The 26,000-nt window shown below is 51.4% G+C and overlaps 1 protein-coding gene across 4 annotated transcripts; it reads left to right on the top strand.

Annotated features, from left to right (window-relative positions):
• The first annotated feature begins 80 nt into the window (after positions 1–80).
• On the top strand, positions 81–25,751 carry PMM2 (phosphomannomutase 2). 4 transcript variants are annotated; one of them, XR_009694401.1, is made up of 10 exons: positions 81–274; positions 5,987–6,098; positions 8,926–9,002; positions 9,655–9,746; positions 12,638–12,737; positions 12,849–12,924; positions 14,845–14,960; positions 15,293–15,371; positions 15,837–16,015; positions 24,289–24,407. XR_009694401.1 is itself a non-coding variant. In XM_061152800.1 (9 exons), the coding sequence occupies exons 3-9, from the start codon at positions 6,002–6,004 to the stop codon at positions 24,388–24,390; spliced, it is 660 nt and encodes a 219-aa protein (XP_061008783.1). In that variant the 5' UTR covers positions 133–274; positions 983–1,180; positions 5,987–6,001; the 3' UTR covers positions 24,391–25,751. The 4 variants fall into 4 exon arrangements, 2 of the variants coding, with proteins under 2 accessions (XP_061008782.1, XP_061008783.1); XR_009694400.1 differs by having other exon boundaries at positions 15,293–16,015; XM_061152800.1 differs by lacking the exons at positions 15,293–15,371; positions 15,837–16,015 and adding an exon at positions 983–1,180 and having other exon boundaries at positions 133–274; positions 24,289–25,751.
• Positions 25,752–26,000: the final 249 nt, after the last annotated feature.

Consider the following 26,000-nt stretch of genomic DNA (forward strand, 5'->3'; position numbering starts at 1 on the left):
GCGCGTGCTGGGCCCTAATAGGACAGCGACGCGTTGCATTCTGGGATCTGTAGTCCAGAGCACATCCCAGTGCCGCTAGTCGCCGGCATTGTGGAAGTGGATTCTCCTCCTCCCGACGTGCCCTACGGCACGGGGGCCGGACCCGGAAGTTCCGGGCAGGGTTCCAAGTGCCAGCGAGTCCTGTCTGGTGCGCGTGTAAACTAGGGTCATGGCTGCGCCCGGGCCAGCGCTCTGCCTCTTCGACGTGGACGGGACCCTGACGGCCCCGCGGCAGGTAAGAGGCGCCCGGTGGTAGCCGGTTCAGAGCACCCTACTGCTCCCAGACGGGGCTAACGACCGCCCAGGTAGGCAATCTGGGGCGGCTAGGGACCGCCCACCTCCCTTGGAGCGACTGAACTCTGCTGTGTTCCCTGGAGGGCTGAGACGGAAGCCCTAACCAGATCTTCAAGACCCCAGGGTGCTCGGAGAGATGGGACAGGCCGAAAAACTCTAAGAGAGTAAGGAACTTGTGTTGGCTTGGAAAACGCAATTCTGGACTCTCACCGTCAGCCCTGGGTGTGAAACCCAGCTCAGCCCCTTTACCAGCTTGCGTGGTCTTCTCAGATGTATCACTGTGGTCCGTGCCTGTAGCTTGATGTGAAAGACAGATTTCCAGGTCAGACAGGCCTAGTAGAGTCTCAGCTTTACCTCCTGACAACTATGGGACCTTGAGCAAGTCACTTAACCTCAATATCTATGGCTTTAAGTGGGGAGGTGACCTGTTCCTTGAGGTGTTTGTGGGGTGGGTCGAATGAAATCATATAAGTTCATGAAAGCATCTTGCAAACGGTAGGCTGGGTTCAATAATACTCAGTTAGTATTAGCCACCACCACCACTGCCTCCTCCAGCCCTGCGGTGGAGTGGTGTGATGGATAAGACCTAGATTGCTACAAGCTGTCTGTTGGGAGTGTCCTTGGACTCCTGGAAACTTCTCTTTTCCAGGTTTTGTTGCCATGGGCACAGATTTTGTGATGTCGCTCACTCTGACCTCCCTCTGGCACGAATCAGTCACTGAACAGCGGCCGTTCAAACTTGGGACTGGTTCCAAGTGGCTTCGCTGTCTTCGAGTTCTGTCTCTACCCTGCTTGGTTCCAGCCGGATGGTAGCAGTGGTGGGTGCGCTCTGGAATTCACACGGAATGTATGTGACCTTAGCCGCATCATTTTACCTTTCTGAGCCACAAGTGCTATGTATCTAGTGATGATACTCAATTGCAAGTTCTCCAAAGGCCCTTTTTGACTCTGAGATTCCACAATCCACGCACACTTGTAAGTTAAAAACCCATAGCGGTTCAGAGCCAAGGTCAGTAATTCATTGTTTGTAAAGGGCCAGGTAGCAAATACTTAGGTGTTTGCCCACCATATGGTCAGTAGTAACTACTCGACGTTAATGCAAAAGCAGCCATCGATCATACATAGACACTGTAGCTGTGTTCCAGTAAAAGTGCTGCTCAGTTTGGCTCTTTGGTTGTAGTGATCTTGGGTTTACATTCCAAGGCTTTTTACACAATATCATGAGAGCCTCTTAACCTTTCTCCCTCTTTCATCCCAAGTAGGGTAGTTATTTCCATTTTAAATTAGGAAACAGACACAGTGAAACCATGACCTTGGTTTCTGTACAAGATCTGATGCAAGTCTCTGGGCCTCAGAGTATTGTTATTTGCTAAGTTTGCCATTTTCTGCCAAGGCTTCAAGGTGGAGGCTGTTCTGGTTACTAGGTGTGCCATTCAGGAATGTGCTTCTGATTCCCTGTAGGAATCAGGAAATATAAGCACAGAGTATGAAATAGCAGCAAAACCAGGCAACCTGCAGTGTATTCCCTTGAAACATTTGAAACGTTTTTTTGGTGAACATGATTTTTACACTTAAAAAAAAAAAAATCTAAGTTTTATGCACTGGGTGCTCCAGGTAAAAAATAAAGCTAATTTAGCAACAGATCTGCATTATACAACCTTTCCCTTCCTCAATAAACAGCATTCTCAAACACTGATAAGCACAAGGCAATCCGAAAGCAATCAAATGGATTATCTTTTCTTGCAGCTGCTGAAACAGGATATGACCTAATCAGGTAAAATCTAACCAGTGGCGTCCAGAGCTTTGCGCATTTTAGTGTGCTAGTAGAACGTTGCTGTTCTGAGAGCTTTCCTAAGAAATGCCATTGCATCTAAAAGCAGTTGAGACTTAGAAGCCTGCAAAGAGAAGCAGGGCATAAACCTGGGTGGACTGTTTTCCAGCTTTCTATCATGAAAAGCTTCAAACGTACAGAATCGCTGGGGAAAAAAAACAGTACCCAGAAGAACCATATTCACATCACTTAGATTCAACAATGATTGGTATTTTTTTTTTAATTGGTTTATTTTTGGCCACATTGGATCTTTGTTCCTGCCCTCAGGCTTTCTGTAGTTGCCGCGAGCAGGGGCTACTTTTTCTTGGCGCGCTCTGACTTTGGGGTGGCTCTTTGCGGAGCACAGGCTCTAGGCGCATGGGCTGAACAGTTGCCGTGCGTGGGCTCAATGGTTGGGGTGCACGGGCTCAGTTGCCCCACAGCATGCGGACTCTTCCCAGATCAGGGATCGAACCCGTGTCTCCTGCAGGTGGACTCTTATCCACTCTACCACCAGGGAAGTCCTCACTCTCTTTTTTTAATCTTTGCTGTATCACTTCCAAAGCTGTAGTCGTAATGGTACTTCACCCCTGAATATTTACACCTGCAGCTCTTGAGGACAGGGACTGCTGTTGTAAGCACAACTTCGTGATCACACCTCAGGAAACGATCAGCAGTGCCCTAAAGTGATTTTATACAGGGGTCAGCAAACTTTGCTCTGTAAAAAGCTGCTTGTGGCCACAGTCGAGCATCTGAACTCCCCCAGCCCCGCCGCAGGAGGTGGGAAATGGTTGAGGCTTGCACAGCTGCTCACCCCTGTAGTCATGGTTGCAGACACCACAGAGATGAATGGATGTGACTGTTGCAGTCACTGTACAGAAACAAGCAGAGGGTTGGTTCTGGCCCGCAGGCCTGGTTTTCTGACTCTTACTCTGAGCCTTAATTTTCCTTAATTATCCCTGAGAAGTCTTCTATAATTTTCTTTTTCACATTAATTCCAAGTTTGGGGCTCCTTGTGTTTTGTTTTGTCTGGGATGACTTATAAAGAATTCCTTGAATTTATCACAAGAGTTATTTAGAAACATTATGACCCAATCAAAGATTGGGCAGAAGACCTCAACAGATATTTCTCCAGAGAAGACAGACAGATGGCCAATAAACACATGAAAAGATGCTCAACATCACTCATTATTAGAGAAATCCAAATCCAGACTACAATGTGGTATTGCCTCACACCAGTCAGAATGGCCGTCATCAAAAAATCTACAAACAATAAATCCTGGAGAGGGTGTGGAGAAAAGGGAACCCTCCTACTCTGTTAGGGCTTCTCTGGTAGCTCAGCTGGTAAAGACTCTGCCTGCAGTGCAGGAGACCCTGGTTCAATTCCTCGGTCAGGAAGATTCGCTGGAGAATGGAAACCCTACCTACTCTGGTATTCTTGGGCTTCCCTGGTGGCTCAGCTGGTAAAGAATCCGCCTGCAATGCAGGAGACCTGGGTTCGATCCCTGGCTTGAGAAGATACCCTGGAGAAGGGAGCATCTACCCACTCCAGTATTCTGGCCTGGAGAATTCCATGGACTGTATATGTACAGTCCATGTGGTCGCAAAGACTCAAACACGACTGAGCGACTTTCACTTCACTTTCACTTCCTACACTGTTAGTGGGAGTATAAACTAATACAGCCGTTATGGAGACCAGTATGGAGATAAAACTAGAAATAAATCTACCATATGATCTAGCAACCCTACTCCTGGGCATATACCCTGAGAAAACCATAATAGAAAAACACATATGTGTCCCAGTGTTCATAGCAACACTGTTTACAACAGCCAGGACACGGAAGCGACCTAAATGTTCATTGACAGATGAATGGATAAAGAAGCTGGGATACATATATACAAAGGACTATTACTCAGTCATTAAAAAAAGAACTAATTTGAGTCAGTTCTAGTGAGGTGGATGAACCTAGAACCTGTTATACAGAGTGAAGTGAGGCAGAAAGAGAAAAACAGATATATTAATGGGTCTATATGGAATCTAAAAAAGTGGTATTGATGAACCTGTTTGCAGGGAAGGAATGAAGATGCAGATATTACAGAGAATGGACTTGTGGACACTGGGGGAGGGAGAGCGTGGGATGAATGGAGAAAGTAGCAACAGCATATAAACAAGATGGATAGCTGGTGAGAAGTTGGCACTCTAATGACCTGGAGGAGAGGGAGGTGGTGGATGTGTAATTATGGCTGACTTGCATTGTATGGTAGAATCAATACAACATTGTAAAAAAAAATTTTTTAATATATTTAAATAAACAGAAAAAAAGGCCTCTCCGTGCCCCCACACACGAAAAGAAACATGGCAACAGTTTTGCTGTGTGGTTACTTTCCTCCATATCTCTCTCCTGTGGTGGGGGCTAGTAGAGATGCTCAATTGTGGTCAGAAGCAGCTGGGTCTTATTTCCTGTCGAGAAATATTTGCTGCCATCTGTAAGGGAGAAGGTGCCTCTCTGACCCATGCATGTTGAGCATGTCTTCTGGCTGACCTGCCAGACCATTCAGCTCATCAGTGCTCACAAGGATCCAGATAAAAATAAATGGTACCCTTTGGCTTCTGTGTGAAGGTGGAAGTGTCATGTTTGTTGTGAGTGTTGCATTTTTAATGTTCTGCAATCACAGGAATCTTCCCCACTTCCTCCCATTCTGACCTCATGTCTGAGATCAACGCTTGGGGGGGCCTCTGGGGCCCATTTTCCGTCACTGACTCAGAGGCCACTAGACTGTTCACTAGGTCAAGATTCCACCAGAAGATGTGGAAAAGATTGCACTCTCTTAGAAGCCCTTCTGCACAATTTTATTAACCATATGCATGTACTACTCTTTAAATAATGCTTTCTAAAGAAAAAGAGAAGATTGAACTCTAGATGTTTTTGTACTGGAGTTAGGTGGATTTTTTTGCTTTTAGTTTCTGGTAGCTTTATTTGTGAAGGTAAGTGTACAAGCACAGCTTTATTTATGAAGATAAGTGTCTGTGTAAGTGTACGATTAAGATTGCCAGCAGCAATGAAACAAGGGTTTAGAAGATACTTTGTGGTTTGCCCTAACACAGGGATATCGCTGCATCTCAGTTTAAAATTTATTTTGAATTAGCACATGAGTTGAAATTAGCAACAACTTGAATCCATAAATGCAGTACAGTGTAGCATTTTAAAGGAATGGATCTATGTGCATTATGGAAAAATCAGCACAACTTAATACTGAGAAAGCAAGTCATTGTGCAAGACATAGAGTGAGTCCAAAAAGAATGTTTCAAATAGTAGAGCCTTTTTATATATGTGCCTACAGACAAGTATATAAATGCACAGGAAAAAAAAAAAGCTGGAGCAAAACATAACAGCTGTTACTGTATTATTTGTGTGTTTTAAGGCAGGTAAAATTTTTAATTTAACAAGTTTTTTTTTTCTGATAAACTTGATGTCCCAAAGTGAAAGTGAAGTCACTCAGTTGTGTCTGACTCGTTGTGACCCCATGGACTGTAGCCCACCAGGCTCCTCCATCCGTGGGATTCTCCGGGCAAGAATACTAGAGTGGGTTGCCATTTCCTTCTGCAGGGGATCTTCCCAACCCAACGATCAAACTCGGATCTCCTGCATTGCAGGCAGACTCTTTACCATCTGAGCCAGCAGGGACTCCCCCAATGTCCCAAAAGCACAGCCAAACAGTTGGTCTTAACTGTAGATGCAGAAGCAGACAAGTATGAGAGTAAAGATTGTGCTACTCTTGGGGGTCTTAATCTCCCGATTCCTGCATGTCTCCTGACTGTTTATTTTCCTTTTTGAAATGCAGAAAATTACCAAAGACATGGATTGCTTTCTGCAAAAACTGAGGCAGAAGATCAAAATTGGCGTTGTCGGTGGGTCGGACTTTGAGAAAGTACAGGAGCAACTGGGAGATGACGGTAGGCTCTGCGTTGCTCATTAGGTTTGGTCAAAGAGTAACTTCTTGTGAGGTTATCGGGACCCATCGCCACTTAGTGTTGTGGTTACAGCCCTGAACCCTCCTGCCTGTGGGGCAGCCTTCCTGCTTCCTTGTTGGGGAAACATTTTCTTTTTTTTTTTTTTTTTTTTAGTGGAGTGCAGTTTATTACACCGGCGGGCCCAAGGCAGAGTCTCCTCTTAGCTAAGGACCCCGTCCAGCATTTGTGAAAATCTTTTTTTTTTTTTTTTTGTGAAAATCTTTTATACCCCATGTGTACGTGTCCAAACCCACCACCCCAATTCCCTCGAGACTTACATAAACAAAGGAAGGGTAAATACAACTACAATAACCCCATCATTCACGTGTTATGTGTTCAAACAGTCAATAATCAATAAGCCCGCAGTTACATTCCAAATAGTTAATAACCGATAAGCCTGTGCTTACATTCTGATAGATAGTGTCCGGAGGCAGGGGTGATTAGTGTCTGTTTTCTCTTAGGTGATGAGTAACCTGGATATGATCTTCAAGGTTCCCCTGTCCGGAGGGGGTCTTATCCTTCCATTGTTGTTCTGGGGGAACATTTTCTCTGTCCTTCGTTTCTCTCTGTTTTTTTTAATCCTATACATACATCTCTGGAGCTGCTGGTGAAGCAGTTGGTACTCAGACACGTGGACAGAGGGACCTAGCAACGTGGGTGTCTGTGTCTCGGCCTGGAATCCTTCTTGCTGATATCCATTAACTGCCTTCCTGGCCTCAGTTTGGGCACCATCCCGACATCGTGCTCACCTGGGTGTTGAGGGGTCCTGTGGGTCTTCACGCCCACCTCCGTTGTCCTTTCGCAGTGTTTCCCGGAGTCACCCAGGCTCCTCCCCCACCTAGGGAACCAGAATCCAGAGCCCCGGACCTCAGGAAGCTGGAGACTGACTCAGTAGGTCCGTGGGGCCTGGAATCATACTTCAGCATCTGCCTTCAGGAGATTCTAGGGCTGCTTATGTTTTATGTAGCGCTGAATATTGGAGACTGCCTGCTTATGTCTGTCTTGAAGACTGGGACTACGGATTATTCATCTTCATGGCCCCAGGGCCGCTGGGGTGCCTGTGAGAAACAGTGGGTGGAGACCTAGAGAGCCTGAGCTTTCTCTTTGGCACCAGTGACATGTGGGGCCAGGAACTCTGTTGTCCGGTGTGTGGGATGCTGCTGGGCGGCATCCGCGGCCTCTGCTCACTTGATGCCAGCGGCGCCCCCTCGCCCAGGATGACAGCCACACGCGCCTCCAGACACCGGAGATGTCCCCCGGGGCAGCGTCACCCCCGGTTGAGAACCACTCCTCAAGATGTAATACCTTCCAGTGCAAATCTGTGTGGGGTGTATGTACCAGACCGGTTACTGAAAGAGTAATCTATGCAGTCCCTTTAAAGCCCTCTGTTCTGGGCTTCCTTGATGGTCCCAGTGGTTCAGACTCCATGCTTCCGAGCAGGGGTTGAGTCCCTAGTTGGGGAACTAAGATCCCGCATGTCTTGGGGTGCAGCCCAAAACAGAAGCTCTCTGTTCCTCTTACACTAACTGTCCTTGTAGGTGCTCTGTTTAGAAATGCCATAAACATGTTATTTGTTGTTTAATTTAGTCGCTCAGTCATGTCCGACTCTTTGCAACCCCGTGGACTATAGCCCGCCAGGCTGCTCTGTCCATGGGATTTCCCAGGTAAGAATACCGGAGTGGATTGCCATTTCCCTCTGTAGGGAATCTTCCTGATCCAGGGATCAACCCTGAGTCTCCTGCACTGGCAGGCGGATTCTCTACCACGGAGCCCACCTGAGAAGCCCGTATAAACAACATAATGGGGCACATTAAGACCCTGTTACCTGGTCCTGATTGCCCTTTGTGCCTCTGATCAGGTATTTAACCACAGGCTCAGAGAGGTTTTGTCAGTGTAGGACAGTGTGTTACCTTTCAGAGTGTGAGTGGAAACACCGGATTCAAAACAGTCACGAGCCAGAAGAAACTGAAAGACCCACCTGTATGAGAATCACCTGGGGACCTCGCTCAAATGCAGAGCTTGGCCCTCACCCAACACACCATGCCTGGGAATCTGCACTATAACAAGCGCCTGAAGTCTGAGACCATCCAGATTGATACGGGCTTCCCCTGTGGCTCAGCAGTAAAGAATCTGCCTCCGATGCAGGAAATGTGGGTTCAGTTCCTGGATGGGGAAGATCCGAGGGAATGGCAACCCACTCTAGTATTCTTGCCTGGAGAATCCCTGCGGACAGAGGAGCCTGGTGGGCTACAGTCCATGGGGTCACACAGAGTTGGACACGACTGAAATGACTTAGGATGAACGCAGGCAAGATTGATGTGGGTGGTCTTAAGAATCACCTGAAGAGCTTTTTTTTTTAAAAAAAAAATCTTCTGATTCTTAACCTGGCCCTGCAGGTTCTGATTCAGAAACGCCGGGAGCATAGCCTCAAATTCAGCAGATTTTCCTCACTGTTCAGATGGTGCAGGTTCCAGCGGGGTTTGGGAACCATCGTTGCCTTCAACTTGCCTTTGCAAATAAACAGGCGGAAGGCAGAGACACGCAGTGACCCACCACCAACTCTTCAGTCTGCAGCCTAGTTGTCATCTGTTAAATTGATAACAAAGGGCCTTTAAAAAAATTTTTTTAAGGAGCTTTATTCCACCCTCCCAATCTGTTAAGATAGGTCAGTACTGGAGTTTGGCAGTTTTGTTGGCCATGTGTTAATGAAGAAATAGAAACACGGGGTTCAATTCATTCCGTTCTAAAGTTTCTTTTGTTTTGTTGGCAGTTATTAAAAAATATGATTACGTGTTTCCAGAAAATGGCTTGGTAGCATACAGAGATGGGAAACTCTTGTGTAAACAGGTAGGTTTGCAAGTATCCAGACTACGAAAGACTACTAGTCAGATGTTTTCTGGAAAGGTACTTGAATGCCTCCGGGGGGCTGAGTGGTAGTGAATCTTCACCCTCATTTTTTACGTGTTGAACCATGTGACGATTACACATTCCAAATTGCTAACTTAATTTTTATAATTGCTTTTTAAGGGTAATTAATCTAATATTTCTCTTATGGTAGCAGAGACCAGTGCAGGCTGCCTGCTACAGACATTTTTTACGCAGCCCTATGTAGCTCTTATTACCATTAGGATCATTCTGTTCAGACAGAAGAGGAAACCAAAGTGAAACAAATATGTTTTCTATCCGTGTCTGCAGATATTTTAATGGAATAAAAGTAGCAATGATAAACTCTTTGGGGGCTTCCAGGAAGCACTTTGAGAGATAACGAACATAAAAATCTTGAGTAATGAAGCAGGAAATGGTTTTGACTGTAGCCCTTTATGGTTTGCCCGATGTTTTCAGCAAATAAAAGGAAGAGGAGAAAGGCAGTGTGGGTGTCGCCCACCCCCGCCAGGTGACCGACCTTCAGCCCACGTGGCTGAAGACCTGGCTTGGCTGGAAAGCCGTTTTGAAAACATCGCCCGCTGTGTCAAGTAACATCAGCCTTTTCTTTATCTAGAATATTCAAGGTCACCTGGGTGAAGCCCTAATCCAGGATTTAATCAACTACTGTCTGAGCTACATCTCGAAAATCAAGCTCCCGAAGAAGAGGTGGGTTTGCTCCTAGCAACGAGGCGCCACTGGAATATGGCGTCACATCCTCTGGCGGGTTAGGGCTTAGTTAACTCCGCAGCGCAGTGCTTACCAGGGGTCACCGGCAACCTTCTGCGAGGCCAGCAGTGGACGAATGACTATGTAAATGATGGCGTGTCCACATGACAGGAATTGAAAGCTCGATGCTTTCAAAGGCTGCCGGTCAAGGCACCTGCCTGTGACCCAGCAGCGTGGGAAAAGCATCAGCCCCAGCTGGGGGCTCAAAACTAGAGGCCCCCAAGCCAAATCCCCCCCAGAGCGAAGTTCGCTTGGCCCCTGCTGTTCAATACAATCTGAATTAAGTGCTGTCGTTTTTAAATTTTTATCCATTCATTCATTCATTTATTTTTGGCTGTGCTGGGTCTTTGCTGCAACGCATGGGTTTTTTTCTAGTTGTGGCGAGCGGAGCCTACTCCAGTTGCAGTGCTGTGGCGTCTTGTTGCAGAGCACTGTGCTCTAGAGTTCCTGGGCTTAGTTGCTCCAAAGCATGTGGAATCTTCCCAGACCAGGGATCGAACTGTGTCCCCTGCCTTGGCGGGTGGATTCTTAACCACTGGACCACTGGGGAAGTCCCAGTGCTGTCATTTAAAAGTCTGATTTTAAATGTCTGGGCTTCTGACTTCTGTTGCATCTGAAGACCCAATAGTTCAATGCCTGCCCTCAGCATGGCAGCAGCTGGGAGGGCATGGGCAGTGCTTACCCCCGCCCCCACCACCATCTCCAGCCTTTCACAGGCTGTTTATCTCATTTTTCTGGCCTCTCTAGACATCGATTTATGAACCTACCTCTTGCTCTGAACACTTACCATCTCAATTCTCATTTTTAAATAATAACAGTAACATGCACACATGCCCACAATTGAAAGAGTGGCAGGAAATGGAGCTGATGCTAACAGTGGCTGTTTCTGGGTAATGAGGTTACAGGTGATTTCTTTGAAATACTTTTCATTTTCTTCTGTTTTCTGCACTTAATCTGTGACACCCTAGTGATTAGGAGGTGAAACATTTCTTAAACGGCAATTAAATTTCAAGACATGCTGCACTTTCAAGACTGAATTCCTGAATCAGGTGGCCCTGCTCGGCTCCTCCTCTCAGAGGGCGGGGCTTTTGATTTTCTCGTCTTTTCTCATCTGTCCCAGGAAGCAGGGTGGATGAGAAAGGCGGGCCCTCAGGTCCATTTTCGTTGGAACTGGGAGGTGACCTATAAGCGTTCGTTACCCTGCGGTGTTGACTTTTGCATAAGTTAGAAATTCTCCATTGTAGAAAGTATCCCAGGTCAGTTCAGTCTTTACTTTGGGCTAAGCGTTAAGGGAAAATAAAAAGAGGGTAAAATCCACTCCCGTTCTCAGAGAAGATGTCGTCTAGTGAGAGAGACCAGCGTGCAGAGTTGCGACTCTGAATTAGTCCAAGGTTCCCAGTGGATTCAGGAGGCAGAGCCGAGACCCTCTTTGAGCAGCGTTTGCCCACATTTCTCATGGGCCTCACTCTGTGCCCCACTTAGAGCGGGCAGGTGCATGAAACATCAGATAGTCCAGATCTTCAAGGGGGAAGTGAATGCTTGATCAACCGCCTGAGTCCTGGTGTTAGAAGCCATTCAACAATGCATCAGCCGCCCTCCTTGCCTTGGGAATGAGAGTAATAATGTGTCCTTGAGCTGGGGAAACATTTGAGCTCTTTTTCTGACAGTTTAGGACCCACAGGCCTAGGATCCCCCACGAATGATAACTGTTGCCCCTGGACCCCCGTGTACGTGTAGACGGTGCGGGGGACCGGCCGGGCTGTACAGAGTCCAGGACAGCTGGGCGGGGGTTGGAGCAGTGTCTCCGGCGCACACATGCTTGCCTCTCTCTCTGCAAGTGGAGCACAGCAGGGGAGGGTCCCGTGAGGGAGATTTTGCTGTTTTCACTTTCCTTGATTGAGTATTCATTGCTACTCAGCAAAGTACTTTTACATAAAGATTTCAGGAGCTCCTTTGGGGGCTTAGAGTGAATGCCCTTAGCCCCCTTCTGAGGCTCAGAGCGGTGCCCAGGCTCACCTGGTAAACTGGCCTGCCTTGGCCTGGAATCTGGTCCCAGCCCCACACCTGGTGCTCGGCTTCACAGAAGCTTTACTGAGCTCACCTGAGATCTCGGCAGCGTTTCCTGCATCGCTTTGCTAGGTGAAAAGCAGCATTTCACTGGCTCCCTGGCCGAGGTGCCTGGGTAGATACTCAGGTCCCTCGGACAGCGTGAGAGCTAGTCATTGTTTCCGTAGCTCTTTGCTCACTGTAACAGTCTCTGCAGAAGAGCAGCACTGTCCAGCTGAAATGTAATATAGTTTTTGAGCTTTCTGCGGTGCTGGTTTTTTGTTTTTTAGGAAAGAAAGGAACAAGTGAAATTAGTTTTAACATGCTTTATTTAACCGAATATATCCAAAATACAGTCAAGTCAAGTATAGTCAATGTAAAGCGTCATCGGGACCTCCCTGGTGGTCCAGTGGCTAAGACTCCACGCTCCCAATGCAGGGGGCCATGTTCGATCCCTGGTCAGGGCACTAGGTCCCTCATGCTGTAACTAAGACCCAGCTCAGCCAAATAAGTAAATGTTTTAAAAGATAAGTAAAGCATTATTAGTGAGGATTACACTCTTTCACATGAAATCTGTAAATGCTCTTCTCCAATCGGATCAGCCACAGCTCAGGACTCACGGGCCACATGGGGCTGGTGACGGCCCATGGCCCAGCACAGCTCCTCCACATGTTGATCACACCTGCCTCTGCCTGTGGAATTGCCCACCTCTTAGCCTGTCTGTCCTTCTGCTGTGTTGCTCAAATGTGTCTCTGGGACCCCTCTCCCCTTCCCCTCCCGCCCAGGGGCACTTTCATAGAGTTCCGTAATGGGATGCTGAACGTGTCGCCAATCGGAAGAAGCTGCAGCCAGGAAGAACGCATTGAGTTCTACGAGCTCGATCAGGTGAGTCTTCCTGACATAGCCTGGGTGTGCGAACACGTGGTGTGCCTCTATATGGCCGAGAAAGCCGCTGTCCACTGCACTAGACTCTTGGTATCTTTTTGTCTTCCTCAGAAAGAAAAGATAAGACAGAAGTTCGTGGAGGACCTGCGAAAAGAGTTTGCGGGGAAAGGCCTCACGTTTTCCATAGGTACCATACGTCCGAGGGGTTCGTGCTGGGGTGTGGCTGTGGGGTGTGCTCTTGAACTTGGACTCAGTCTTGAACTTGGACTCAGTGCTCAGTTTGCTGATGAGCAGCAGGATTTTACGGGTGGCCCGTCCATAAGGGGGAAAGCACTCACCTGGGACTTCCCCGGCAGTCCAGTGGTTGAGACACTGCACTCCCAAAACAGGGGGGCATGGGTTTGATCCCTGATTGGGGAACTAATCCCATGTGTCGCACAGCACAGCCTAAAATAAATTTTTGAAAAATAAAAACCACTATCCTGCAGAATCAGCCATAGCAGCAACTTGCCAGGTTAGGAGATGATCTCCAGGCTGCTGGTTCTGAATCCTCACCCGTCAGGATTCTTCCTCCCAAAGCTTCCCTTGCTCAAAAATGAGAGCATCTTGCTTGATGAACTGTGTGTGATGAAGGGGCTTCCCAGGTAGCACTCACTCGTGGTAAGGAATCCGCCTGCCAAGGCAGGAGACGCAAGAGACTCAGGTTCAATCCCTGGGTCAGGAAGCTCTCCTAGAAAAGGGAATGGCTACCCACTCCAGCATTCTTGCCTGGAGAATCCCATGGACAGAGGAGCCTGGCGGGCTACAGTCCATGGCTGAGCACACACGCACACGCACGTGTGTGCGTTTGATGAAGAGTGAGAACTTACCCACACACCTTTGAGCCAGAGACAGCACGTGGGTGACTCCGTAGAAGAGGGATGGGATGGGGCAGGGGTCGGAGGGAGCCTGTCAGGTCAAGTAAGTCAAATGTGTCTGAAATCCTGTAATGTGTGACCAGCAGAGAACCTTAGAAGTCGCTTGGGCTGATTTTACAAATCAAGAAACGGGGCCCAGAAAGGAGAAGGCGCTTGTCTAGGTTCCTGCAGCTTCTGCCGACAGTGACCAGCCAGCGTGACCGTTTCTGTGTCTGATGCAGAGCTGATGCAGAGCCCTTCCTGCAGCGCCGGGCGTCTCCGCCTTGCACTCAGGTGGAACACGCCCAGCTTTAAGCAGACAGGTTTCTACTGTCAGTGCTGTTGAGCCATTTCTTAAAGCCCTCTCTTTTCACCAGCTCTAATAAGCGAGCGTACACTTGCCAGAGAACTAGAGCTGCAGAGGGACTCTGTGTAAAAGATGAGTGGGTGGGCTGTTAAGTGTCCTGAGAAAGCCTTGAAAGGGTTTTGTGTTGCCCATGAAAGCTGTGTGGAAAATCGCCGTCCGTGGGATTTTCATTTTCCTGCACAACAAGCTGGGTGCATCTTGCTGTTGGGAGGGTGCCCCAAGAGTGAGGTGTGGCTGGAGGTGGGCAGGGCTGCAGCAGGCTGTCGGCCGCTTGCACGCAGGCCTGCCTCGGCGTCTAAGCCTGCCCTGCAGAGGCAGACGCGGTTCTCACTCTGAGTCAGCATGCTGCGTCTGTCTTTCAGACTTCAGATTTTTAGATTTTAAGTGAAATGGTATCGGGGGTGGGGGAAGCATAATGCCAAAATTAATTTCTAGGGACTTCCCTGGTAGTCCAGTGGTTCGGACTTCATCTTTGAATACAGGGGTGGCAGGTTCTGTCGCTGGTCAGGGACCTAACATCCTGCGTGCCTCTGGCCAAAAAAACAAAATGTAAAACAGGAGCAACTTTGTAACATGTTCAGTAAAGACTTTAAAAATGAGCCATATCAAAAAATATATGTATATATCTATACCTTAACTAAAAATAAAACAACCATAGCAACAATTATTTAAAAAAAAATTCCTAGAAGCTACTCCTAAAGTATGGTAATTAGCAAGCCAGGGTAATAAAAATCAACCCTGGGGCTCCAGATACAGACTAGCTTGAAGGGCACCTTTTTTTCAGTGACACATCATTAACCTCCTTTGCATCTCTGGCTCCTCTGTCTCTCTCCCCGCTCGGCAGGAGGCCAGATCAGCTTCGACGTCTTCCCCGACGGCTGGGACAAGAGGTACTGCCTGGGACACGTGGAGAAGGATGGTTACAAGACCATCTATTTCTTTGGCGACAAAACCATGCCGGTAAGTGTGGAAGTGTGTTAGCAGTCGCATTGTTCAGTTTGGGCTGGGGGAAAGGACAGACAGAGGGGCTTTCTCCCCTACCACGCACACTTCGCCCGGCAGCCTGGCTGACCCTGGGTGGCGGCTTCTGTCCTGTGGGGTGGGGGTGATGGAGCCCCCTCTTCTCTGCGCTCAAGACACCTGATGCCCCTGGAGGTAAGGATAGAGCCTTTCAGTGTGGTGTTGAGTGTCGCCCGCCTGAGCACCTTCCAGAACAAGACCTGGGGCTGTCTTCGTATTCTCTTTGTATTTCGAAGCCCTTGCCTTTTATTTTTCACTGTATTTTCCCCCAGAGGCATTCATCTTGATTATGCGTGAGGAGCCCTGAATGGTGGCAGAACGGGAATCTCATAGGTCTGACGTTCAGGAGAGGTGAGAGGTGCAGGGTCAGATGCAGGCATCACTCACAGGGGGTAGGGGGCCGTCCCGGGGGCACGGTCAGGAACCCCCAGTCCAGGACTGAACCTGAACTGGAGGCCGAGAGCAGAACCGGTGTGGAGAGCCCAGCGCCAGCCGAAGGGATTTCCCCGGAGCCTCGGGGCTCTCCTGAGGACAGGCGGGTCTCCTCGGGTCGGACCGAGAGGCGTTGCCGCCATTGAGGCTCCCAGGAGGTGCGCCCCCGATGGCCACTGCCCAGCCCGGGGCCGCCACGCTTCACCTTCTCACCTCGTGTCCCTCTGCTTCCCCGTGGGCCACCCAGGGTGGTAGCTGCCGCTGCCAGGCTCCTGGCTCGGGCTTTGTGGCTGAGCTGCAGCAGCCAGTGCCACAGAAAGACTGCGTGGACGGAGTCTTTAATTCCTCCAGCACAAACCCAGGATTTGTGCGGTTTTACTACAGTCTGTTCCAGGAGGAGGGCTTCCAAGGTGGTGCTAGTGCTAAAGAACCCGCCTGCCAATGCAAGAGATGTAAGAGATGGAGGTTCGATCCCTGGATTGGGAAGATCCCCTGGAGGAGGAAATGGCAACACACTCCAGTGTTCTTGCCTGGAGAATCCTGCGGACAGAGGAGCCTGGCAGGTACAGTCCATGGTGTTGCAGAGTCGGACTTAGCACGCACATTCCACATGGACCTGCCTTTTTCAGGAAGATCTCCACGTGCTAGTCTGCCCGCAGGAAAGGGACTTCCAAATAGTATAGTCTCAAGTCCTGCTTTCCAAATTATAACTGGGGGACTTGGCTGGCAGTCCAGCGGTTAGGACTCAGAGCTTCCACTGCTGCGGGCCTGGGTTCAATCCCTGGGTGGAGAACTAGGGTCCCACAAACTGAGTGGTCTCAGCGAGGTTAACCTTCCCAAGGTCACACAGCTAATGATAGAGCTGATGACCTGAGAGCCAGCTGCCCACTTTTTCAGTGAGTATAGTTCCCAGTCCACAGACCGTCTCTCCAGCGAGCAAGCTTCTGTCTCATTCCCCAGCAAACACTGTGCTTCTCAGGAGCTGTATCTTAATGATGGAGAGAAAAGGTTTATAACCACCTCCTTTTGTTGAAATGCTTTGAGGCAGAAGTGCTTTTAAATTCACGCCTTGGGGGAAGAAAGTCACTGTCTGAGGCAAAGCAAGCAAATGATACTACCCCCAGGATCTAAGGGAGGGCCAGAGACATCCCCCGTCCCCCCAGCTTTGAGCCGGTCCTTGTAGTCTGAGAAGCAGGCTCTTAGATGGGCCAGGACAGATAATTCTGTGACGATGACCGTCTTGCTCTACGTAAACAGCCCGCTGAGTCCTTACTTGGGGCTTTGCAGAGTGGAATGCACTTCTTGAGGTAATCAGTAAACGACTTCTTTGGGGAATTTTTCATATAGGAATTAGAAAGTTTTCTGTTTAACCACTGCATTACCACACGTCAGTCTGTTTTGTTGTTTACTGTTGTTGTTTTAACTTTTATTGGAGTGTGTGCTGTGCTTCGTCACTCAGTCGTGTCTGACTCTTTGCGACCCCATGGACCATAGCCCGCCAGGCTCCTCTGTCCACAGGGATCCTCCAGGCAAGAATACCAGAGTGGGTTGCCATCCCGTCCTCCAGAGGATCTTCCCGACCCAAGACTTGAACCGGGGTCTCCTGCATTGCAGGCGCATTCTTTACCGGCTGACCTACCTGGGAAGCCCTTACGGGAGTATAGTCACTTTTTAATGTTTTGTTACTTTCTGCAGTACAGCGGTGAATCAGCTATATGTATACACAATCCCCTCTTTTTTGGATTTCCTTCCCATTTAGGTCACCACAGAGCACTGAGTAGGCTCCCTGGACTAGAGTCCTGTCTGACTCTTTGTGACCCATGGGCTGTAGCCCGCCAGACCCCTCTGTCCGTGGGATTTCCCAGGCAAGAGCACTTTAGTGCATTGCCGTTTCCTCCTCCAGGGGATTTTCTTAACCCGGGGATTGAGAAATCCCTGTGTCTCCTGCTTTGGCAGGAGGAGTCTTTACCACTGACCTCTTTTACACATAGTAGTATATCAGTTATTACCTTCTTTTTTAATCTTACCTACCTTTAAAAAATGGGTACTGTGAAATGGAGGTACCCCCCCACTCAATTCTTAATTAATAGGCATTCACTGTAGAAAATTAGAAACAGCATGAGGAAGAAAGTAGAAGGCATTGGTGAGTCACAGCTGACATGCTGCCCAGGCTTTTTGCATGTCTGTACATGACCCCAAATGTGGCACCTGGCATGTTCTTTCGTTTCTTTTCTGCTTTTGTTCTCAACATATTTCATTCCTGCCCCCGCGTTAGGGAATATTTTTTGAAGACAGACTTTTGATGGCCATATAACATTCTAGCGTTTAGGCACAGTCTATTGACCCATTTCCCTAGGAGGCCCTTTTGGGTTGTGGCTCTTTGCTCTCGTAACGAACACTGTGGTGAACCCTTCTTGCGTCATCCTTAGCCCTCTTCTCTGATCTTCTTTGTCAGTGGTTTTCCTGGAAATGGGAGTTAGCAGCCCAGCCATCTGAATCTCTTAACATCCTAACACGCGGAGCAGTTCAGATACTAGCTTTAAGCATCTTTTCGTATTCAGTGATAGACATTTTGAAAACTGTTTCCTTTCTTTGTGCTGGGCAAATGTTTTTGCTGGCTTCCCGGGAGATGGCACCTGAGCTGAGTACTGGGTGAAAAACCATTTCCCTGCCAAGCTCAGCAGACTCAGTTTCCCTCTGATGGGATCTGACATTGTATGGGGTCCCCCGTGTCTTCCCCAACCCCCATCCCACCCTGAGGACCTCCAGAGAGCAGAGGGGAGAAGTAAGAGGCTGGCCTTTGCTTTTCTAAACCCTTGTCAGTGCTGGAAACCCTCTTATCCTCGCCAGCAATCACAACAACCAGTGTCCTTCTAAACCCGAATTCAGGTTAAAGGCCCTGGCTCCAGCCTTGGGGGGCCTCAGTTTGCTGTGGGAGGGAGACAGCCAGGGCTTGGGAAGATGACCCAGGCTCTGCCTGGCTCTCTGTGGGGCTGTCACATCACCCCCAGCCTTCCTGAATTACCAGGCAACAGTGCTACTTGTTTAATGCTTTTTGTAAAAAACATCTTGACTTTAAGTCGCTTCAGCAGGAAAACACATCTGAAGCCTTTGTGAGCATTACCCACTGATGGACTTTGCCTCCATAGTTCCTCTCTGATTAATTCAGCTCACAGTTCTCTCCTCCGTGTGTTGAAACGGCTACAGAGAGGGGCTGGCCCAGCTAGGACCCCCGCCCTTCTCAGGAGAAGATGGAGTAAACACAGCTCAATGCCAGGTAGCCTGAGACAGCTAGAGCAGTGTAACAGGCTGTGTTACTGTCTAAAGACAGAGAAGTCCTCTCTCCTCGCGTTTGTGTGTCTGTGCCCACAGGGAGTCTGAGAAGATACCCCAGAAACAAATTCCCAAGTTAACTGTGGAGGTGGGGGCGAGGATGGGAGAGGGACTTCCCACTGTGACCAGATCCTACTCTTTACATTTCTGAACAGCCTGAAGGTGCTATCTATTGAAAAATAAAACTTTAAACTGTCTAATTGAAAAAGGGAAGAAGACGAAACTTTTCAAGTACTTCCTCAGCGCCAGACCCTGAGCTAGACACTTCCACGGGGTCTCCCCCGTCCCTACCGCAGCCGGGAAAGGCGGGAGCCCCACAGAGGGTCAGCCCCTGAGTGGGCTCTGGAAGCCCCTCCCTTGTCATTCTCTCCCCTCACTTCCAAAGCACTGAGATCACTCTGCCTTTAAAACCCGTGTGGTGGAGACGGGCAGTGGGCTTGAGAGCACCCAAATCTGTGCCCCCAGAAGCCCGGCGCAGTGACTCACAAGCGAGTCTCTGTCTCTTCCTGGGCCTCGGTGCCCTGGGCTGTCCACTGGGGCACGGGTCCCCTTCTGAAGGCTCGAGAACAAAGTGAGGTCTTAACAGGGCAGGCAGTGGGGCAAGCCTGGCCTGCATCCAGAAGCTAGCGCCTTTAAGGAAGTTAGGATAAGGCTCCCTGGGGCTGAGGGCGCTGTGTGAGGCTAGGGCCCACGGGGCGGATGACGCGTCACCGTTGGGAGTGGTACCAGCCACCCTCGAGATGCTCGTAGGTCTTCAGCCGCAGTCAGTACCTCCTCGCTGTGCCCAGCACCTCGAGGCATCTCCTGGACCCCCAGAGAAAGCGCCGTGTCCTGGGGTCAGACCCGCCTCACTCACGGCTCCTTTCTCTGCTGAAGTCTAAGGGCCAGGTCTCAGGAGGCTGGTGGCAGGCTTTGTTAGCGGGGTGACCGGAGCCCCCCGGAGGCTGGACCAGATTAGAGGGTCTCGGCCTGGCCGAAAAGACCCCGGTGCCCCCACTGAGAGGAGCAGAAGCTAGAATGGGGTGCAGAGGCGCCACGGGTTCCGGGTGTCCACCGGGGGCCTGCCTTCCTTCCAGACACGAGAATCCACGGCCTTCCGGGTCCAGAGGACCAGATGGTGGCTGACTGGACCAGGCCCGAGGCAGCAGTGGGACCGCCCCCTCCCCACATTCCTGCTCGGGGCGAGCGGGCCCCCAGGGGGTGCTGGTGTTCACAGCGTCAGCTTCCTGAGCCTCGACCCCTCACAGCTCTGAACCCCGTTTTATGGGTCAGGGGTGGGATATGCCAGAGCCATCAGCAGGTCAGAAGGTCAGTCACCCAGGGACTTCAGCCCAACAGCCAGCTCGCTTTCCACCACCCCTGGCCTGGGCATCTTATGTGTGCATGTTCTGTTGCTCAGTCATGTCCGACTCTGTGACCCCATGGACTGTAGCCCACCAGGCTCCTCTGTCCATGGGGCTTTCGAGGCAGGAATACTGGAGTGGGTTGCCACTTCCTCCTCCAGAGGGCCTTCCTGATGCAGGGATCGAACCCACGTCTCTTGCATCTTCTGTGTTGGCAGGTGGGTTCTTTACTAGATCTGAAACCACTGGTTCTCAGCCCTGGAGGCACATTGGAGTCACCTGGTTCCTTTCAAAATCTCATGTCCCTGGTGCCAGGCTCTTATTACTTTTTACCCTGTTTACTTTTTTCTAGGAAAAAAAAAATCAGTACTATTCTCTAAGGGCATTCATTTTCAAACATTAAAGTTGTTTGAGATTGTGGTCACGTCAGTCACTCAGTCTTGTCCAACTCTTTGCGACCCATGGACTGCAGCACACCAGGCTTCCCTGTCCATCACCAACTCCTGGAGCTTACTCAAATTCATGTCCATCCAGTCAGTGATGCCATCCAGCCAGCTCATCCTCTGTCATCCCCTTCTCCTCCCGCCTTCAATCTTTCCCAGCATCAGGGTCTTTTCCAGTAAGTCAGTTCTTCGCATCAGGTGGCCATAGTGTTGGAGTTTCAGCTTCAGCCCCAGTCCTTCCAATGAATATTCAGGACTGATTTCCTTTAGGACATACTGGTTTGATCTTGCTGTCCAAGGGACTCTCAAGAGTCTTCTCCAACACCACAGTTCAAAAGCATCAATTCTTCGGCACTCAGCTTTCTTTATAGTCCAACTCTCACATCCATACATGACTACTGGAAAAACCATAGACTAGACAGGCCTTTGTTGGCAAAGTGAGATTGCTCTCACCCGCAGCTAGTCCTCACACCAGGACAACAGCACATGTGGCAGTTAGGTGGTGAGCCCCCAGACCCACGGCCTGCTGCCCGAGCCCCGGGCGCCTGGCCCTCAGGTGGCTGGAGATACCTGAGGTGGGAGCTCTCAGTTACCTGGGCCTCTGGCCCCCCATCGTTTGTTCTTTCCCAGTTTTACTGACGAATTTTTAAAGCTCCTGCGGTGGTTGTCACCTGCCGCCAGGGGGCGAGTCCCTGCTCTGGGCCGAGCCCTGGTCTCCGAGGCCTTTGTACCCCTAACAAGTAGAGACTTGGCAAGCGCCTGTTGCACTCCCGGGGGGTAAACATCCACGTGCAGCCGCAGAGCCCGGCTATGCAGTGGCGGGTGTCCACGCAGCCCAGACCCCCTGGGAGTCACGTCGAGTCTGTCGCTCGCGGGAACCCGGGTCGGGGACGCTGAGCCCTGCTCCCCCTCTTCTTCTCCAGCGTGAGGATAATCAGGTTTCACTGGAACCCTCTCACCTGCAGCCCAGACCTTGGCCTCTCGGGGGATTAAATATTAATGGGCGACCTGGGCTGAGCCGGGGCCTCTCCTTCGGGCCAGCCAGGTTCACCCCAGCAGAAACACGACTGCTTATTCATCCTTCCGCCCCCTCCCTCCCTCCCTCCCTCTCTCCCTCTTCTCCCGGGAAACCAGAGCTTTGTTCTGGCGCTTGGGGGAGGCTGAGTCCGGTAACAGCGGTGCATATGTAAATCCAGTTTTGAAATTTCCACCATTTCCTGTCCTCCGAAGTGTTACTACCGAAGTCGTATTTTTCTCGAGGGCGGTGCCCTCACTAACTCGGTGTTGGGGTTCTGCTTCTCCCGACCTCCTTCCGAGTCTGGCTGGCGAGGTCTGTGCCGCCCAGGAGAAGCCCGCCGCGCCCTGAGGCCAAGTCCCTGGTGGGAGAGGCCTGCAGGCGGTTCCGCTTTCACAGATGATCTGAATCTCTGGACCTTGGCTTCGTTACAAGCCAGTGGCTTATACCGCAGTGGGGCTGACTCAGGTCCAGAGACAGCTCCCCTACCTGCCTGCCCCTCCTCCCCCCGCCATCAGGGCGGAGGATGGCCGTGCCAAGTGAGGCTCTGGGGGGCACCCAGCTGTCCCCACATGGGACGCCCTCCCCAGGGGACCGGGCGTGGCGGCCCTGAGCCTGGTTGCCCCAGAGGTCCTGCTGCCCAGGTAGTGTCTTCCGTCCGCCTTGCACCCTGGCTGGTGGCAGGCGCCTCCTGACTCCTGCTCCCCCGTTGGAGTCCTCATCCCCCGCCCCCAGCCGTTCTCCAGAAGGACCCTCGCGACATGAACCTGACGATGTGAAGCCTGGCTCCCCGGAGGCTTGGCGTGGACCCCGTCCTCCCGTCCTGGCCCCTCCCAGTGGGTTCTCAGCGGCAGTCTTTCCCGGATGGGCGGTCACTGTCTTCTCCGTCGCCTCCCTTCCTTCGGCCGGCCCTCGGGGAGGCCCCTCCCCGCATTCTTCACAGCCTCCTGCGGAGCTGTCTGGGTCGGTCTCAGAGACCAGCCTGGAAGGCAGCCCATCGGTGGACGTTGCCACTGTCCCTCCAGCTTCCGAGCCCGGGCCTGGCGGGTAGTGGGTGCTGCCGGCGGTTTGATGGTCTACCCATGAAAACTCAGCCCTCCCTCGAGGGTGCCTGAGTGACACCGTGGTGAGCGTGTCCCCGGGGAGGCTGGGTGTCTGACAGGGCCGGGCTGGGTCTCCCTCTGTCGTCAGCTGTTGCTGGGCGCCGTGTTGGTTTCCCCACGCCTGGGCGGGCCTAAGAGGAGTCTTGCGTTTCCTCGCAAGAGTTGGTTTCCCACGTACTTGTTTTATTGTTTTGTTTTTTAAATATTTATTTGTCTATTTATTTGGCTGCGCCAAGTCTTAGTTGCGACACTCGGCATCCTTAGTTGAGGCCTGTGGGATCTAGTTCCCTGACCAGGGATCGAACCCCGGGCCTCCTGCTTTGGGAGTGCGGGGTCTTAGCCGCTGGACCACCAGGGAAGTCCCACACATGTATTTGTTTAGGAGATGTTGGCCGTGAAGTGGGAGCTGGCTGGATGCCCAGAGTCCTCTTACGGGACATAAATTGGTGAGGCCCACGTAAGGCCCGGCCAGCTTCTGGGAATGCACCTGCCCCAGCGCGGCTCCACCCGGGCCCAGTAGCTGACCCACGTGGGTCTGTGAGCCTCACCACCTCCGCCTTCTGCTTGGGGGTGGCTGGTTCTTACAAAGATGAGAGCAGCTGTAATTTCAGGTGTCAGTCGTTTAAAAGGTTGTCAGATTTTTTTTTTTTTTAAAGATTTTTGAGTTAGGCTGCTTATCCACCATTACAAGGAAAGTGTAGGAATTTCCATGAGATGGAAAGCAGGGGCAGGGCCGGGGGTTGTGGAAGCAGCATTTCCCTGAGACAGGTGTGACTGCGGAGGGGGTTTCGGTGCTGGCTCTGGAGGGGTATCACAGTCATGGACCCCTCTGCCTGGCATGCCTGGGTCCTCCAGACACATGCCCTCAACTCCTGGGGGCATAGTGGGCGAGGGAAGCAAGAAAACCTAGGGCCCCGTGCTCGCTGAGCCCGGGGGCTGCCCCAGGACTGCTCATCCACCGGGGGCCTCCCCGCCTCAGGCAGGGTTCCACCACAATCCCCCCTTCACAGACGGGGAGCCACCTGCAGCACCCCCGTCGCTGGTGCTAGAACCAGAATCTGAGCCCAGGTCAGCAGGCTCGGGCTCCAGCCACGTGGGCCTGTTGAAGCTTAATAAACCACACTCAGCCCCTCTGTCAGGCCAGCCACACGCGTGGCCAGCGTCAGCTCAGAAATGGACCGTGTCCATCGTCCCAGGACGTTCAAGGGCAGCGCAGCTCTGGCCCGTCTGCCTTCCCCTGTGACCTGTTAGGAACATATGGGTGCGGTTACAGCAAATCGACAGCGGCAAGACTCCTGTCACCCACTCTGCCTGCTTTCTTGATAGAAAAATAAGCCTTAGACAGGTCTTGGGGAACATCGTGATTGCTTGCACAGGCGTAATTACATGTTCCTAAGCTGAAGGCAGTTCAAGGGAAGGTGAAAAACCTTCTCGGTAGCAACTGTGCCGGGTTGTTCCTCTCCTGGAATGGTAGCTGCAGAGATGCTCCCAGTGAAACGCAGGGTCCTCATTTCTCTGGTGGTCCCAGGCCCTGGGGTGGCAGGGGCCGAGGCCCAGGACAAACCAGGCGGTGCCTGCATCCACCTCGTGTCTTTACAGGGCGGGAATGACCACGAGATCTTCACAGACCCCAGGACGGTGGGCTACACGGTGACGGCGCCCGAGGACACGCGCAGGATCTGTGAGGAGCTCTTCTGCTGACCGGCCCACTCCCCGTGGGAGGCAGTCCCCCCAGCCCACCCCGCAGTCCTCACTACCGTCCCCACTCGGCAGGGGAATGGCCCTCCGTTTCCAGGACCAGGGGAAAAGGCTTGTCAACAATGGTTCCAAGGACCACCTCCAGCAGAGTTACATCCCCACCCGAGTCTCCAACCACCCCCACTCCACCCCGATACGTGCAGTCACGGTGCCCCCAGGGGTTTTATTTTTAAACTTCCCCCATCGTTCTAGAATGATCCAGAGAGAATGAAAGGAGTGAGCCTGGACCCTCCCTCTTCATGGGCCTCATGGAAAATGTAACATGTTCATGCCGGGACCCCCTGCATCAGCACCGGAAGGGGGGCTCTTGTGATGAGAAAGGACGTTTATGATGAACCGAGCCCAGCACAGACGGTTAAGACATTTCCAGAAACGAAGCCCATGAGTGTCTGCGCCGGCCCAGTGACCACTGACCCCTAGGACTTCTCACATCACTGGCGGAGGACTCGGGGTAGCTCCGTATCCACTACACGCTGAAGTGCCCGCTGGCTCTGGGGACATGGGCGGTGGAACCAACAGCCCTGCCAAGAACTGGCACACAGGCCGCCCTGAGATGCTGCTCTGAGCCCCGGCCCCATGAGTGCCGGGGCCATCACACTTCACCCGAAGGGCCTCCTCCTGAGGGGTCAGGGAAGGGCCTGAGCTGCGAAGATCTGGAGCCCGGTCTTTGGTCTTTGAATAAGCCCGCCCCACCTCCACACCCCCCACACGCCTGCCAGCCCTCCCTCACCCAGACTTTGACCCCGGGGCTGGAGCAGCTAGCTCTCAGGCCTGTAACCCTCACTCCCCTCCTCCCTCCCGCCTCCTGCAAGTTCCTGTGTGGCTGGAAGGACGGCAGCTCTGGCCCTCATCCAGAGCACGGATGCAAGCTTTCCAAGAAAACGGTTCACCCATCACTTTTCAGCTTTGGTCCCTCCAGACCAGAGTGGGGTCAGTCCAGACGGGACCTCTGCTGGGGACTCGCAGACCTGAACCTGAATCTGGGGGTGGGGGAACTGGAGAGGGGTGTTCTGGCACCCCACTAGTTGGTCCCCACCAGGTGCCTTCATCACAGAGGAACCTGGTCCCCCCCCCACCCCCAGCCTCTCCCCAGCCCGGCTTGTCTTAGCTCGGAATCGGCGAGTGCAAGCAAGAAGCAGCACCAGGCTGGAGATCGGCCCCCACCCGACCACCCACGGTCATGTGCTAGGGTGACCGTCTCAGTAAGTCCTGGGGCATCTTTCCTGGCTGGATTTTACAAATGATACTGTAATGATCTTTCAAAATGAAAAGGAGAAATTAAAGTGATTTTATTGGTTCCTGTTTCTCATTGCGATTACTGTTTTGTCCTCGGGTGGTTCAGTGAGCCAGTGCCTACTCAGATTCTGGGGGAAGAGCTCAGCCCTTTGGGACCCGAGAGTCGCTCTTTTCGATGCAGTGGTTTCCACGATGTTGCAGGATGGTACCTGCAACTGGCGGAGACCTTTCCTCCACGCTTCTCTGTCCTCTGGGTTAGTATCCAGTGGTCCGTACAAGTCCCATAACTTCTTATGTCAAAACATAAAACAGTTGAG

This window comes from Dama dama, chromosome 10, assembly GCF_033118175.1.
Source record: "Dama dama isolate Ldn47 chromosome 10, ASM3311817v1, whole genome shotgun sequence".
NCBI lineage: Eukaryota > Metazoa > Chordata > Mammalia > Artiodactyla > Cervidae > Dama > Dama dama.

What these genes read in the sequence shown, in the direction of transcription:
- PMM2 (XM_061152799.1), top strand. Translation starts at nt 209, where the DNA reads ATGGCTGCGCCCGGGCCAGCGCTCTGCCTCTTCGACGTGGACGGGACC. An exon ending in AGTTCTACGAGCTCGATCAG is followed by an intron (nt 12,738 to 12,848) that starts GTGAGTCTTCCT and finishes TGTCTTCCTCAG; the next exon opens with AAAGAAAAGATAAGACAGAA. An exon ending in AGGCCTCACGTTTTCCATAG is followed by an intron (nt 12,925 to 14,844) that starts GTACCATACGTC and finishes CCCGCTCGGCAG; the next exon opens with GAGGCCAGATCAGCTTCGAC.